The sequence below is a fragment of the Ahaetulla prasina genome, chromosome 17 (genome assembly GCF_028640845.1).
Source record: "Ahaetulla prasina isolate Xishuangbanna chromosome 17, ASM2864084v1, whole genome shotgun sequence".
Taxonomy (NCBI): Eukaryota; Metazoa; Chordata; class Lepidosauria; order Squamata; family Colubridae; genus Ahaetulla; species Ahaetulla prasina.
The window spans coordinates 2,499,424-2,516,529 of NC_080555.1; the positions used below are offsets into that span (position 1 = coordinate 2,499,424).

The 17,106-nt window shown below is 42.6% G+C and overlaps 2 protein-coding genes across 4 annotated transcripts in view; one reads left to right on the forward strand and one right to left on the reverse strand.

The window, feature by feature from the left end:
* Positions 1–2,083: 2,083 nt before the first annotated feature.
* LOC131186351 (protein S100-A14-like) lies at positions 2,084–10,186 on the forward strand. 2 transcript variants are annotated; one of them, XM_058159822.1, is made up of 4 exons: positions 2,084–2,204; positions 2,513–2,670; positions 8,015–8,161; positions 9,404–10,186. In XM_058159822.1, exons 2-4 carry the CDS (start codon positions 2,641–2,643, stop codon positions 9,533–9,535), a joined length of 309 nt encoding a protein of 102 aa, XP_058015805.1. In that variant the 5' UTR covers positions 2,084–2,204; positions 2,513–2,640; the 3' UTR covers positions 9,536–10,186. The 2 variants fall into 2 exon arrangements, with proteins under 2 accessions (XP_058015805.1, XP_058015804.1); XM_058159821.1 differs by lacking the exon at positions 2,084–2,204 and having other exon boundaries at positions 2,304–2,670.
* A 2,024-nt stretch (positions 10,187–12,210) lies between these two features.
* The window catches only part of LOC131186354 (protein S100-A16-like), a 54,565-nt gene continuing 49,669 nt past the window's right edge, over positions 12,211–17,106 (reverse strand). Inside the window, exons 4-5 of one of the 2 annotated variants that reach the window (XR_009152358.1) lie at positions 14,518–14,717; positions 12,211–12,472 (exon numbers count right to left, since the gene is read on the reverse strand). The gene's annotated coding sequence lies outside the window, so the exon portion shown is untranslated. Of the gene's footprint in view, positions 12,473–12,545; positions 13,422–14,517; positions 14,718–17,106 lie in introns of those variants that run through there. The other variant, XR_009152357.1, reaches the window with a different exon arrangement.

Here is a 17,106-nt window from a genome sequence, read left to right on the forward strand (position 1 = left end):
GGGAAAGAGAGGGAGAGACCAGAGACAAAGCGAAGCCGCAAATCCTGGAGCAAAAAACTTGCAAAGTCCCTCATTTGTGTGGTCTTGAATGATGGCGTGTCAGATAGACCAGGGTTAGGCAACAATGCTAAACCACAAGCCACGGTTTAACGCTTCGGGCGGTGACCTCACAGGTCAGACAAAGCTGTGGGAAAAAGGACCCGCAAGGGTGAAGATTGATTTTTAAGGAGTTTGTCAGTGTTTTTGACGGTGATCTAGCACAGGGGTCTCCAACCTTGGCAACTTTAAGACTTGTGGACTTCAACTCCCAGAGTTCCTCAGCCAGCTTTGCTGGCTGAGGGACTCTGGGAGTTGAAGTCCACAAGTCTTAAAGGGACCAGCTTTGCTGGCTGAGGGACTCTGGGAGTTGAAGTCCACAAGTCTTAAAAGGACCAGCTTTGCTGGCTGAGGGACTCTGGGAGTTGAAGTCCACAAGTCTTAAAAGGACCAGCTTTGCTGGCTGAGGGACTCTGGGAGTTGAAGTCCACAAGTCGCCAAGTCGCCAAGGTTGGAGACCCCTGACCTAGCATAGAGACTCTGAAATGGTTTACAGGGGGTTGGACTAGAAGACCTCCAAGGCCCCTTTCCAACTCTTGTTGTTCTGAATTCAGACTCTATGGCTGATAGAACCGAGGGTTAACAGGGTTGGGAGGCACCCTGGAGGACATCTAGTCCAACCCCTGCCCATTGCAGGAATCTGCCACTATAGCGCAAACATTTGCGTACAAACTTCACACAACGTGGCCAATATTTTTACACGCTTAAGCTCTGTGCACCTGGGGGAGGTGAGTTTGCTAAGTTCGCCAACCCAGAACTTCCACCATATAGTCCTCGACATACGACCGCCGTTGAGCCCCAATTTCCCATTGCTAAATGAGACCGTCGCTAAGTGACTTCCGCCCCGTTCCACGGCCTCTCTCGCCACACTGCTTAAGTGAGTCACGGCCATCGTTCAGTTTGTCACATGGTCATTAAACGAACCTGGCTGCCCCCCCCCATCAGAGGGTCACAAATGGGGACTCTGCAATGGTCATAAATGGGAGTCCATTGACACGCATCTGAATTTTGTTTACGTGACCACGCGAGGGAGGCTGCAATGGCCCTTAAGTGCGAAAAACGATCATAAGTCCGTTTCTTCAGCGCCGTTGTCATTCCGAACGGTCACTAAATGGAGCGTTGTTAAATCCAGGACAATTTGTCATCATGAGAATGCGCACGACCTCTACTGCCTTCATAAGAGGGCTCTGCTCAGATCTTGGGATGAAATGTCCCACTCCAGAAATTTAGCAGACCCAACCCCTAAACGGTCCAGAGACGAGGTCACCTTGGACATTGGAGACACACCAACTATCCAGAGTAGACGATGCATTGTCTGGTTGGGTCACGACAGAGTCCGAAAGTCCAATTCCAACCCTGATAAAGACTGCTGGACAAACAAGACCCGATAAACAAACATTATTGAGGTCTTCAAGGAAGGAGGAGTGGAGAGCTGTCAACGCTGGGCTCTCCAAATTTTGCTCTCGGCTCAACTGCTAAGAACCTGGAGATGGTCCTTCTATAAGTAGGACCTTCTTGAGAACTTCCCAAAAGGGCTGCTGGTTGGTTGGACAGAGACTTCTTTCCCCGGGAATTAGGTCTCACTTCCTTGTCCGTCTGTTCTCCCGAGGGATCTCTTTTGCCACCTTCAAAGCTGGAGATATCTCTAGTTGGAGTCCATTTCAACCTCAAGCGCTCAAGGAGCCCACCAAGTTCTCCTAGATAAGTCCCACAAGAGTGAGGAGAGAGTCCAAAGCCGCACAGCATCCCCAAATCTTCACCCAGGACTTTTCATGGAGCAAACATGGTTGCTGCTCCCCCACGCCAGTGTGAGGTGAGTCCTCCTAAACATCTCAACAGTGCTAGAAGTCAACCCAGGAGATGACCAACTTGGGGCAATGGGGGAAGGGAGGAAGAAGCCTCATCCTTGAGCTGTGAGTAAGGACAGAGCAATGGGTGGCGTCTGAGCCTTGTCTTCTGGCCAGGGGCCAGTAAGCACAAGGCGAAGGTTGCACCACACTTGCAACTCGCAGCTCCCTCCATAAGGTGTCTCCCGGACACACCTTCCCCAGGTATAAAACCGTGGCAAGGAGACAACCGAGAGCAGCACATCCAACCCCAGGGAGCAGGTAAGTCGGCCTTCTGTCTTGAGGTCTCTCCCCTTCCCCAAAATCGAGAGACGACAATTCGAGGGAGGGTCTCCCCTTCCCTCCCCTTCCCCATCTTCTTGGCAACTTCCCTCCTTCTCTTCCCTTCTTCTCTGAATCTTCTCGGTTGGACAAGTTGGGGCACATCACTTCTCCAAACTTGCTTACGGCAGCCCGGCACCGATTGTGCAGTTTTCAACGCAGACACCCAAAGGAGCATTTCACACACTCAACACACTACACACACACACAAATCCTGCTCTTCTTTTCCCCCCCTGCCCTTCTGATAGGAGACCCCACCTGAACCTGGGAGAGGCTATCTCAAAGCGCCGGAAAAACCAACCGACTTATCGTTGTCTTCCGAAAGCGGGGGATTTTGCACAAGACAGCGAGGAGCCGATCTGTCGGGAAGTGAGCGATGGGTTGTCATTGTGGCAAGAAGCGAAAGGTGAAAAGGGGGGGGGATGGTGTGTGTGGGTGGGTGGGTGTGGGTTGCGTTGTTGTGGTGGTGTTTTTTTGAGGGGGGGGGGTCGAGAAACAAAAGACAGACGGAAGAAGATGGGCCTAATTTGGGGGTCCTTGAGATGACAACGGGGAGGTGTGGGGTGGGTGGGAAGACGGCGAGGGGTGAAATTTGGAGAAGATCTCCACGGTAGATTTGAAGAGGCTGTTGCCCCCCCTGCCCCCAAGTTAGATCCCAAATTCCAGACCGGGGACTCACAGCCTTTCAAAAGAAATTTAATTTTCAAAATTAAAGAGGAAGATGGAAAGAGGTGGTGACACCTTTCCAAACACTGGTGGAGAATTGCTTCGAAAGAAAAAACACTATTTCCCCCCCCCACCTCGGTGGTTCCTAAGTCAGAGCAGGGTTGTAAAAACTCAAGGCGGCAGGAAGACCGATGCCAGGGGTGAAAATTAAGAAAAATCACCCATAGATTTAAGATGGTTTGATCCTGGAGGTTTGGTCCTTCTTTGCCCCCCAAAAAAAAACAACCAGAAATTTTGGTAGGGATGTTCACATTTAATTGACTCCGATTCTCGTTCAAACTCCACTGTTTTAATTTAGACCAAGACGTTATTCTACTACTATATATCTGTATTCAGTGCTGAAGAGAGTTGGGAATCCATCTGCTTTATTTCATTTTTTTTCTTGGTTTGTTTTTAATTTTTCCTCTTTTTGGATCCTCTTTCCTTTAGATTTTCTTCTTCTCTTTCTCCTCCTCCTCCTCCTCCTCCTCCTCCTCCTCCTCCTCTTCTTCCTCCTCCTCCTCCTTTCTCTTCTTCTCCTTCTCCTTCTTTTCCCCCTATCTTGCATTTTATCTCTCTTGGAAACTTCAGCAAATTGGATTGGATTCAAGGCAATCTACCTCTTTTGGGTTAGCTGTCATTTTACAATAATTGAATATATTGGAGCAAGCCAATATATTCTGGTAGGATAAGGGGCGCCTGAAGAAAATACATCTATGCGACCGCTAGAAATTGAAAAATGGTGGCACATAAACAAACTATCAATCAATCAATCAGAATATTGACAGGGGAGGCCTATGCCAAATTCAGCCATCTTCTCCATCAAATGCCACCATATTTTTGGTCTCCAAAAAACCACGCTAGGAAAAAAAAACACAACTTCGTGCCAAGAGGGTCAACTTTTCCATTTCAATTTTTCCCACAGGAATTAAAAATAATGCCAAGTCTAGTCACAACTTAGTCACAACTGGGGAAAAAAGAAAAAAAAGGAAACCAGGTTTTGGAAACTTTTGAAGACACCGGATTAGGAATATTTTGGAATTCGATTCGGATGGCGTTCTGGGTTTGAAAGACTTAACCAATAATCCCAGCCACTCTCTCTTCGGTTTTGCCCTTCCGGTTCCAATTGCTGCCTGTAAATTTAATTTGCAATCTATCGAGATAAAACGGCTCAAAGTGAGATTGAATCCCAGGAAACGCCCCGTTGCCTCTGCATCTTTTTAGCATCCAAGCAGGTTCTTCCACCTGACTTGTTTTAAAAAACTCTTCTTTGCGTGAAGACATATGAAAGATGGCCCCGAAATTTAACATTTTCAGCTTGTGAGAATAAGGGTCAACTTGCAGATTGCTAAAATCTGTGTCTTTCTGGTGGGAAACTCCAGATGTTGTCTTTCTTCTGACTTTAATTCATTTAGTTTTTAAATTTCTTTCTTTTCCCCCAAGCAAAGCAATCTATGAAAACGTTCTGCTTAAATATCAGAAAAATGTCTTGGCGCTCCAAATATTGGGAAGGAGAAATTTCTAATCACGGTCATTGCTGATCAGGGTTGATTTCTGTCGGAAAGTCTATTATATTCTTTGCTTTGAATCCTAGAAAAGATTCGTCAGACCTGTGTTACAAACGTTTGCTGTCAGATTCATTCAAAAGAAACCCATCCTTTAAAAAAAGAAATTCTCATCTGTCAGCCTCAAATCCATCGTTTCAATCCATCATCCGATTTTGGCAGATTTTGCAATTAAATGGCGATAAACAAACCACACCTCGGCTGGGAAATCTGCAATATTTATGTTGCTTTGGAGAGGCCTGAAAGAAATGAGTAATGCAAGCATTTTTATTTGGGATAACTAAGAAAAAAAAGGAAACCAGGTTTTGGAAACTTTTGAAGACACCGGATTAGGAATATTTTGGAATTCGATTTGGTTGGCGTTCTGGGTTTGAAAGACTTAACCAATAATCCCAGCCACTCTCTCTTCGGTTTTGCCCTTCCGGTTCCAATTGCTGCCTGTAAATTTAATTTGCAATCTATCGAGATAAAACGGCTCAAAGTGAGATTGAATCCCAGGAAACGCCCCGTTGCCTCTGCATCATTTTAGCATCCGAGCAGGTTCTTCCACCTGACTTGTTTTAAAAAACTCTTCCTTGCGTGAAGACATATGAAAGATGGCCCCAAAATTTAACATTTTCAGCTTGTGAGAATAAGGGTCAACTTGCAGATTGCTAAAATCCGTGTCTTTCTGGTGGGAAACTCCAGATGTTGTCTTTCTTCTGACTTTAATTCATTTAGTTTTTAAATTTCTTTCTTTTCCCCCAAGCAAAGCAATCTATGAAAACGTTCTGCTTAAATATCAGAAAAATGTCTTGGCGCTCCAAATATTGGGAAGGAGAAATTTCTAATCACGGTCATTGCTGATCAGGGTTGATTTCTGTCGGAAAGTCTATTATATTCTTTGCTTTGAATCCTAGAAAAGATTGTAACCTGTGTTACAAACGTTTGCTGTCAGATTCATTCAAAAGAAACCCATCCTTTTAAAAAAGAAATTCTCATCTGTCAGCCTCAAATTCATCGTTTCAATCCATCATCCGATTTTGGCAGATTTTGCAATTAAATGGCGATAAACAAACCACACCTTGGCTGGGAAATCTGCAATATTTATGTTGCTTTGGAGAGGCCTGAAAGAAATGAGTAATGCAAGCATTTTTATTTGGGATAACTAAGAAAAAAGGAAACCAGGTTTTGGAAACTTTTGAAGACACCGGATTAGGAATATTTTGGAATTCGATTTGGATGGCGTTCTGGGTTTGAAAGACTTAACCAATAATCCCAGCCACTCTCTCTTGGTTTTGCCCTTCCGGTTCCAATTGCTGCCTGTAAATTTAATTTTGCAATCTATCGAGATAAAACGGCTCAAAGTGAGATTGAATCCCAGGAAACGCCCGTTGCCTCTGCATCATTTTAGCATCCGAGCAGGTTCTTCCACCTGACTTGTTTTAAAAAACTCTTCCTTGCGTGAAGACATATGAAAGATGGCCCCAAAATTTAACATTTTCAGCTTGTGAGAATAAGGGTCAACTTGCAGATTGCTAAAATCCGTGTCTTTCTGGTGGGAAACTCCAGATGTTGTCTTTCTTCTGACTTTAATTCATTTAGTTTTTAAATTTCTTTCTTTTCCCCCAAGCAAAGCAATCTATGAAAACGTTCTGCTTAAATATCAGAAAAATGTCTTGGCGCTCCAAATATTGGGAAGGAGAAATTTCTAATCACGGTCATTGCTGATCAGGGTTGATTTCTGTCGGAAAGTCTATTATATTCTTTGCTTTGAATCCTAGAAAAGATTCGTCAACCTGTGTTACAAACTATCCTAGAAAAGATTGTAACCTGTGTTACAAACGTTTGCTGTCAGATTCATTCAAAAGAAACCCATCCTTTTAAAAAAGAAATTCTCATCTGTCAGCCTCAAATTCATCGTTTCAATCCATCATCCGATTTTGGCAGATTTTGCAATTAAATGGCGATAAACAAACCACACCTCGGCTGGGAAATCTGCAATATTTATGTTGCTTTGGAGAGGCCTGAAAGAAATGAGTAATGCAAGCATTTTTATTTGGGATAACTAAGAAAAAAAAAGTGGGGGAAAAAAAACCATCAAAATTTGGGTGGAAGATGCTTCGAAGCACAGATTTTCTCTTCCTTCTTCCTCTTCTTTGCCCCCAGAAAAAAATAAATCTATTTTGCAGATATTTTTTTTTCTTCTATGCATCTTCTTCATCATTTTGGTCCAGCGGATGTATCTTTCCCCAAGAATCCTTTACGATGGATGCTGCAACCGGGGCATTCTGGGAAAATTAAAATGGCTGCTAATTTTGCAAATATTGTGGCTACGGGCAAAATTTTTCTCCTAGCTGAGATCTCCACAATGCGTCTCGGTTTTGTTTTTGGTTTTTTTAATGAAATTTGTACACCAGGTGTGCCTCAAATGCTACCAGAAACAGGTGGTATAAGGAGGATCAGGAGATATAAAAGACTCAGCCTTGATTTTAGTTTGGGCTAAACTCCTTTGACAACCATATCCGACATTCCACAAACATACCAGCAATGAACATGATGACTTAACTCATATAGACTTCACAGAAGAAAATGTTGGAAAAGCTCTTCATAACATAAAACCATCGCTATCTATTGGACCCGATGGACTATGTGCCAACTTCTTAAAAAAACTTTCCACTAATATAGCAGAACCCCTAAGCATAACATTGAAAGGCGTCCTGGCTGGTATTAAGCTAAAGTAATTTTTTTAAAAAAAGGTTTCAGGTGAGGGATTCAGATGAAATATCTCTCGTTTGGCACACACACACAAAAAAATCCATCGATGCTCCTAAGCTTTGAAAGACTTTCAAAATATTTAGGAATTATTAGTTTTATTTTTGGCCCCGAATTCCCTCCCTGTTTGATGCTTCACAGGTTCCTGGCAAAAACTTCAAAGGAGACAAGCGAACGTCAGAATGAGTTACCTGCCCAGGTAGCATCCTGTCAGGTTGATGTGCTTTTTTACTTGGTGTGTTGGGTCTCAGGTCAACAACCCTACATCGCAACAAAAACATTTCACATTATTGTGGGATTTGAGCGGAAGAAGCCAATGCGCTTTAGATCTGTGTCTCCACTAAAGAAAATTGGAATTTTTTCCCCTCTATTGTTCTGCTCCACTTTTCTTCCATCCCACACCTCCTGTTTTGCACTGTTCGTTTTGTTCTTTTTCTGGATTTCTTTTTTTGGAAACCCTAGTTCGTTGAAATTTATGGGATCCTGCTGGGCTTTCTTAGGCTAATGAATGACTGAGGGGAGAGGCCAAGTGCGAAACTTTGTCCCAGACTTTGGCGTGAAAAAAAAAGTTTGGACGCCTTAATGAGCCATGTGTTTCGGGGAGGGTGCAGTTGTGTGTAGGAAGGAGCTCGGCAGGTTGGACAACTTTGGGAGAGATTGCAAAGCCGGGATGAATCTCACCTGTCTGTCGTCTCTTCCCACCTTGGCTCCTTGGCCGGCTTGCAGGATAGCCAAGAACTTACCGATGTGGAACGGGCCATCGAAATTGTCATCAACAACTTCCACTGCTACGCCGTCAAAGGACACAAGGAATGTCTGACGCCCAATGAATTGAAAGACCTGGTTGGACAGAGGCTACCACACTTAGCCAAGGTGAGACCGCCATCGGCGGGATGCCCGGTTTCGAAGATGGGGATGGGGGCACCGATAAATCCACACACACACCCCTCCTAGAAGCCTTTTTGGCTGGTTGAAATCCTGTTCGAAAAGTCTTCCGGAGTTTCTAAATTCCGTTTGGCAGAAATTCCCATGTTCGGGGCCACCGCTGAAAAGGCCCCGTCGTGTGTTCTCTTCAGGTTGCAAAGATTTCCTTTTTTTTAAATGAAAAGAAATTGGTTTTTTTCTATTTTTTTTCCTGCTGGGGCAAACCCCCAGAATGTGTTTCAATGCAAAAATCCAGGTTGCATTTCAAGAGAATAAAGGCTAGTAATCTGCATTTTAATGTAAATACACAGTTTCTGCATTAAGATAGGTATTCCGTTTCGAAATTTCTTTATATTCTGGAATGGTCTAGTTTACTTTTAGTTTTAGTTTTAGTTTTAGTTTTAGTTTTAGTTTTAGTTTTAGTTTTAGGTTTAGGTTTAGGTTTAGGTTTAGGTTTAGGTTTAGTTTAGTTTAGTTTAGTTTAGTTTAGTTTAGTTTAGTTTAGTTTAGTTTAGTTTAGTTTAGTTTAGTTCAGTTCAGTTCAGTTCAGTTCAGTTCAGTTCAGTTCAGTTTAGTTTAGTTTAGTTCAGTTCAGTTCAGTTCAGTTCAGTTTAGTTTGAGTTTAGAGTTTAGTGTTTAGAACTTAACGTTTAGCATTTAGCATTTAGAGTTGAGTTGAGTTTAAACCACATTTTGGATTATGTCAAGTTAATGTCAACTCGTAGTAATTATTATAGATAGGTTTTATTTCAGGACTTTAAAATAAGGACAGACTGAATCTCAGTTTGACAAGAGGCTGCAAGCAGTATATTTACAGATTTTACCGGTCAAAATATGCACAAGAAAATATCCATTAAAAAACAAGTGTGCAAAAAAATAATAAAAATGACCAAAACTGCACATCCCCAAAAAATATACTGCTTGCAGAAACGTGCACGAAATTAATAACTGACTGTAAACCACCTACCGAAAATAGATGCTCTTATGACTCTATCATTAATTCCCAATGCATCAAATGGACCGTAAAATAAAATGTAAGCAAGGGATTAAATCCATAAAAGGTTTGCATCTGAATAAAAAAAGACCCAATCGGATCGTTTAACAAAAAACCCTCAAAACTGGGGAGCTTTTTTTAAAAAAAAACTTCATTTTTGTTTTCCGTCTTTCGTTTTTCTCCCCGCTCCCTAACAGGGAGTTGAACCTTTGGATGAGAAGATCGAATGCCTGGGAGATAATGAAGAAGCGAAACTCCAGTTTGGAGAATACTGGGACATAATGGGAGACGCCGCCAAGGGCTGCCGCGTGCCGAAAGGGAAGAAGTGAAGAGGCTGAGCCGAGTTCGAAAGACGACCGTGGACCCATTGCGCAGAAGCAACTGGGCATATCTCAATTTTCATGCAGTGTTAATTATTTGGGGGGGGGGGTTGACTCATTTGATCCACTCGATTTTCCATTTGATCCATTCAATGTTCTTCTTTGTCTTGAGATCAAGACATTTTGCAATCCTGGAACCAGAAGACAGAAATTTCAGGGTTTAAAAAAAAATAAAAAATTAAAGTCTTCTCAAATTTTAATTTTCAGAGCTCCCGACGCCAAACTTTAGAAATCTTCCTATAGTTTGATGCTTGTTTTTTTTTAAAGCCGAGCTCTGAAAAAAATCACCAAAGTTTCTCCAGATCCAGAATATTTTTTAGTTTTCAGCTCTGATGTTGGCAGTGTTTTATCCTGGGACTGTTTAAAGCTCCAATTCTGCACATTTAAAAAAAAAAAAAAAATAGCGGCTGAGAATTTCGCTTTGAAAAAACCCGAAACCTCTCATTTTCAAATGTGTACCTCAAAAATGCCTTAAACGTTCTGTTAAATATATATAAAGTATATATATATATATATATATATATTATATAAAAAGTTGCACATAGAATTTTATATATCGCTGCCAAAACCGGAATGTGATAAATTGAATTTACAACTCAAGATTTCGTCGGTTGATTCCTTTGTTCGTTGCGCCTTTTTGAAAAATCTGTTTTCGCCCCTTCACGTGAAAGTAAAGTCATCGCAGATTTAAAACCCCAGAATTTTGACACGAAAAAGAGTTAAAACAAAACAAAACACCACATCAATAGAAGCGCCTTAAAAATAGAAATCCTGGTTTAGGTGTCCCCTTAGAAAGTGGGGTAACTTTACAGTTGGGAAAAATTCAGAACTGCAGAATTGGAAAGTCGGAGGGTCCCACAAAGATCATCTACTCCACTCCCCTGATGCAAGTGCCTCTCCCTGAGTCCCTGAAGCCCAGGCAAGCTTGTCCCCAACACACACACACAAACCAAATCCCCAGTTTCAATCTAGTTATTTCTAGATTCTCTTTTGGTTTCCTGCTTCAGCAGTGGGTTGGACTAGAAGACCTCCAAGGTCCCTTCCAATTCTCTCATCCTATTAAGAGGGGATGGCCAGACAGGTAAAATCTCTTTCCTTCAGTCCCGGGTGGAGAATATTTTGAAATATCCTCAGGGCTCAGAGAGAGAAATCAGAATAGCACGTCTCTTCTAGCCCAGGGTTGATGGTAACTTCTGGGAACCGAACGTCCACCTAAGTTGGCAGAACTCCAGATGTTAAAGTTCACCCATGTGTGTTGGCAGGGGAATTCTGGGAGTTGAAGTCCACTCATGTTGAACATCCATGGGGTCCTATTGCCTTTTGAAAAAGCGCCATTGGATCGACTCATGTTGACATGGGAATTCTGGGAGCTGAAATTCACCCATGCTGGCTGGGGAGTTCTGGGAGTTGAAGTCCAGCTATGTTGACAGGGGGATTCTGGGAGCTGAAGTCCACTCGTGTTGTTGAATGTCTCTACATGGAGTCCAGTTGCCTCTTGAAAAAGCACCTACTCATATTGACAGGGGAATTCTGGGAGTTGAAGTCCACTCATGTTGTTGAACATCTATGGAGACCAGTTTCCTCTTGAAAAAGCACCTTTGAATCCACTCATATTGACATGGGGATCCTGGGAGCTGAAATTCACCCATGCTGGCTGGGGAATTCTGGGAGTTGAAGTCCAGCTATGGAATAGGACATAAGGCTATTTGAATGAACGAAGGGCTCCGATATGCGAATTTAATCATTCACAGGATAGCAATAGCCAGTAGTTTCCTTTCTCCAAATACAGCTGTTTTGGGCTATTGCTCCCTCCCAATGAAAAAAAAAACCACATTTCCCCCTGTGAATTTATATTACAAATAGACAATAACACAACCTTTGGCATACTTAGGAAGTGTATCCAATTTTAGAAAGTGCATCTGATTTTAAGAAATGCACCTGATTTTTAAAAACGCATCCGATGTTAAGAAATTGCATCCGGTGTTAAGAAATTGCATCTGATATACACCTGATTTTAAGAAATTGCATCCAATTTTAATGTGTTCGATTTTAAGAAATTGCATCCCATTTTAATGTATCCGATTTTAAGAAATTGCATCCGGTTTTAAGAAATTGCATCTGATTTTTAAGATATACACCTGATTTTAAAAAAAATTGCATCCAATTTTAATGTATCTGATTTTAAGAAATTGCATCCAATTTTAATGTATCTGATTTTAAGAAACTGCATCGGCGACACCCAGGGGAAGGGCCTTCTCTGTGGGGGCTCCCACCCTCTGGAATGAACTTCCCCCAGGACTCTGCCAACTTCCTGACCTTCGAACCTTCCGCCACGAGCTTAAAACACATCTATTTATTTGTGCAGGACTGGACTAGAATTTTAATTTTAAATTTAATTTTAATGGGTTTTTATCATTTTAATTGTAATTTTAAATTTTGGCCTATTTAAATAAGTTTTTTAATTTGTGTTTTATCTTGTATTATATTTGTATTTTTATCGGGCTGTAAACCACCCTGAGTCCTGTAAATAAATACACCCTGAGGCGGTATAAAAATTTGATTAAATAAATAAAATAAATAAAATCTGATTTTAAGAAATTCCATTCAATTTTAAGCAATTGCATCCAATTTTAAGAAATTGCAATCTTATTTTCGGAACTACTTCCCTGGCCCAAATCAACCCAACTTCCTCTCCAGATAAAACCAGAAAAATTACAGCTGGGTTGGTGTTGTTGTTTTTTCTCGCCATGCTTGGAATCCGCCAAGCCCGTAATTAACCCTCTATCAGAAACAGGAAACTTCTTCTCTCCCAAAAAAATCTCTTGACAAGCTTCTGTCACCTGTCTGTCATGCCCTGGTGCTGTTGCCCAGGTTTTGCTTTCGGATCTAAAAAAAAAAAAAAAAAGATGACTCAGAGATGCCGGCAGAAACTCGGAGCGGAATGAGGAATGACGGACGGATTGCAAAATCGCACATTCCGAACTTGGAAAGTGGGGTGCCTCTTTGTGTGTGTGTGTGTGTGTGTTGTTTCGAGGTTTGACAAAATCCAATCCGTGTGAGTCAGGCAGCCTGATTCAGGCACGAGGTTTTTTGGGGGGCTGCCCAGTGCTAATCTGCTTTATCGGGGTGACCTCAGTGCTGAGATCCTGGAAAAACGCCTCGGGGAGATTAGATAATCCGCTGGGAGATGATCTCCAGGCTGAGTCACTTAAATCTCTGGAGATCCTCAAGTTACGACCGTCGGAATTTCCATTGGAAGCGAGGCGGCGGCTTTAAGGAGTGAGTGGCGGTCGATGTTATGATTTTACTTTTTCCCGCGGCTGTTAAATGAACCGCGGTGAATGAGAGGGTCGTTAAGCAAAGCTAGCTTTCCTTAAGGTTGCCGGTGACGGGCGTTTGCTGTTCCTCCTCGACTTAGAACCACGATTGGGACGACGTGGAATGGCCGTTGAGCGAGTCGGGCTCGATCGTACGAGTCTCGCGCGACTGGGTCCTCGCACTTACAACCGTTGCATAACGGGCCAATCGGAGTTACGACGACCACCACGGAGCCCACTGTTTATGTCGCTAAGGGATACATCGCGTTAAGCGTTCAGGTTTGACGACCGTTCTTGCGACAGTCTGTTAAGTGGACCCCTGCAGCTGTTGGGAATGACACCGTGAACCCGGCTTCCCCGTTGATTTTGCTTGTCCGGAGGTCACAAAAGGGGATCGTCGTAAATGTGAATCAGTGGCCAAGGGCCTGAATTTTGATCCCGTCACCGCACCAGTTGTCGGTGTGAAAAATGATCCAAAGTCCCCTTTTTCTCAGGGCTGTCGTAACTCCGAACCATCACTAAATAGAATAGAATAGAATAGAATAGAATAGAATAGAATAGAATAGAATAGAATAGAATAGAATAGAATGTCGTCTGGCGGCGCCCAGGGGAAGGGCCTTCTCTGTGGGGGCTCCCACCCTCTGGAACGAACTACCCCCAGGACTTCGTCAGCTTCCGGACCTTCGGACCTTCCGCCGCGAGCTTAAAACATACTTATTTAATTGCGCAGGATTGAGCTAGATTTTAATTTACGGTTTTTAAATTGGGTTTTATCTTCATATTTTAATTTAGGCTTTTAGAATAAGTTTTTTAACTGTTTTTAGATTGTATTTACCTGTTTTTTAAATGCCTGTAAACCGCCCTGAGTCCTTTGGGAGATAGGGCGGTATATAAATTTAAACAATAAATAAATAAATAAATAAATAAATAATAGAATAGAATAGAATAGAATAGAATAGTTTTTATTGGCCAAGTGTGATTGGACACACAAGGAATTTGTCTTTGGTGCCTATGGTCTCAGTGTACATAAAGGAAAAGATAACTTCATCAAGGTATAACATTTATAACACAAATGATGGTCAATATATCAATATATCAATAAATGAGCCATTTATAAATGGTTTATAAATTTATAAATTTATAAATGAACCATTGCAAGCCCCTAATTTTATTATTCTATTATTCTATTCTAATTTTCCCACCTTTTACAATCCTCCTGCTTTTCTGTTCCTTTTGCTTTTTTTTAAAAAAAATAAAAATAAAATACAATTCACCTCTCCCACCACCCCCAGCCAGACTGACGTCACCTCGGCGGCTCATTCCTGGCTGACGGAAAGGAAATGCTTTTCAAATGAGGGCCCGGCAATTAACCTGGGGAACTCCTCGCCACAGGATGTTCGGGCCGAGGCCGAGAACCCAGGATGAGAACGAGTGGGAAGCGTGCCAGCCGGGGACGGGTCAGACCTCCCAAAAGAACGATAACAAATGATTTCGGGAGGCTGGAATGCCAAGGAACCGGCTCCCCAGATCTCAATCAATAAACTGCTTAGCATTCTTTCGGCGTCATCCGCTCGGCAACCGGTTTTGCAGATTGCAATCGTACCCTTACCTTACCTCATCGCGCAAACCTTTGGGATGGCTCACACGGCTTCCTTCAAGAGGATCTGGCTGGCATGCCAGATCGCCCCCACACCTCAGGCTTCCGGTCGACGGTTGGATTTTTCTGAATCCAACAGAATGAGTTTTGTTGGAGGTTGATATCCTTGCTCAGTTTTATGACATTCGGCCTCTTCGGACGTTATCTGGGAAGGGATCTGAGAGAGGAGGGTGGGGGGGCTTATTTCTCAGGGGAACTAGAAGTAGTGCTCAAGTTATGGCCAAAATGTACATCGCTAAGTGAGACATTTATTAAGGAAGGATCCACTATAGATAGTGCTCAAGTTACAGCCACAAAGGAGCCCAAAATGTACGTCGCTAAGTGAGACATTGATTAAGGAAGGGTTCCACTATAGGTAATGCTCAAGTTATGGCCATAAAGGAGCCCAAAATGTACGTTGCTAAGTGAGACATTGGTTAAGGGAGGATTCACTACAGGTTGTGTTCAAGTATCGGCCACAATGGAGCCCAAAATGTACATCACTAAGTGAGACATTTATTAAGGAAGGATCCACTATAGTTAGTGCTCAAGTTATGGCCATAAAAGAGCCCAAAACTTACGTTGCTAAGTGAGACCTCCCTTGTCTGCTCAGAAAGAGATCAGAAGTCAAACTTGGTGTGAGAAACACACCCCATGACGGCTGCACAGGTGGCCGGGGGCTGCGCCTCGCTCTGCCAGTAAAACGTACCTCCCGCATAATCCACCGAAAATCCCTCGGATTAAAACACCGAAAACTTGCCTGCCAGCCACCCAGAACGAATGAGACACCTGTCCCATCAAGGTGTGAATTGTTTACGAAGGTGGGTCGATAGGCGAAATGAATCAATCAAAAACCACATTTTCGATTAAAGCTACTCCTCTCCCTGCGCCGAGAAATGGAGCCCTAAATAAAGAGTTTATTTTTTCAAAATAAAAAATAAAAATGTAATCGGTTTTAAATTCACGGTTCCCCCTTTTTTTTGGACGGCCAGATGCGTTCAAAATATTTGCAGGCTGTGAAAATCCAGCTGAGCTCTAGAGGGCAGCAAAGGGGTGGGGTGTTTAGCCTCGTTCCTGCCCCCTGGTGGATGTCCCCATTAACTGCAGCCGAGATAGAAACTGCTTTCTTTTCACTTACAACCAGCTGCAAATTCAGCCAGTTGGCTTGGCTGCTTTGAATCTCCAGAGCCCTCCCGTTTAAAAGGGGGAAACAGCTGTAAAAACAAACTGAAAGGGAATTCCTTAGCTTGGTGCCAATAAATCGAGCACTATTTGCATGTAAATAAACTCTTTAACATCCCTTGCATTTTTGTGCGTGCATCTCTGCATTTTTTGGGGAGGTGCAATTTGGAGCAATCTGACATAGATAGATAGATAGATAGATAGATAGATAGATAGATAGATAGATAGATAGATAGATAGATAGATAGATAGATGATGGATAGATGATAGATGATAGATGATAGATGGATGGATAGATAGATAGATAGATAGATAGATAGATAGATGGATGGATGGATGGATGGATGGATGGATGGATGGATGGATGGATGGAGATGATAGATAGATGATAGATGGATGGATGGATGGATAGAGATAGATAGATAGATAGATAGATAGATAGATAGATAGATAGATGATAGATGGATGAATAGATAGAGAGACAGATGATAGATAGATAGATGATAGATGGATGAATAGATAGAGAGATAGATGATAGATAGATGATAGATGGATGGATAGAGAGAGAGAGAGAGAGAGATGCTAGAGATAGATAGATAGATAGATAGATAGATAGATAGATAGATAGATAGATAGATATGAATGGATAGATTAGATAGATAGATAGATAGATAGATAGATAGATAGATAGATAGATAGATAGATAGATATGGATGGATAGATAGATAGATGAATGATAGCTAGATGATGTATGTTTGTATGTATGGATAGCTAGATGATAGCTAGATGGATGGATAGACAGACAGACAGAGACGGACAGACAGAGAGACAGACAGATAGATATGAGAGAGAGAGAGGAGAGCGATATATACAGATCCAATGTATCCTAATTAAAACAGGAACGAAGGAAGGAAAACTGAAGTTTTAAATTAAGAGGCCTCTCCATCTTGAACCGATTAACCAACAGCTTTTAAGGTGCAGCCTCTTGCTATTTCTGGATTAACAAGAACAACGTTGTGCTTGCGATGTCTCCACAGCAGCTGCAGCCGAGGGTGCGGCTTGGAGAATGCGCGGGACGGTGCCAACCCTCCAGATCTTCATCGAAATATCCCACGTCCCTCCCTCGGAAAATCTCTCCCAAATGTGCATAATTTTTAATTTTTTTATCTTTTTTTTTGTTTTGTTACTTCTTCTGCCTGGCCCTTGACCGTCCCCTCCTGGAGACCAGGGGTGTCCTCTCTCTCTCTTTGCCCTGCCTTGTCCCGTCGGAGGGCCTGGCACTGCGTTGCCAAACCCCGGCCAAGCCAGGAGGCGATTTGGCAACGATGCCACCACGTGGGATCCAGGGGAGTTAGTCAGAGGAACACCCCAAAAATGGCAGGAGG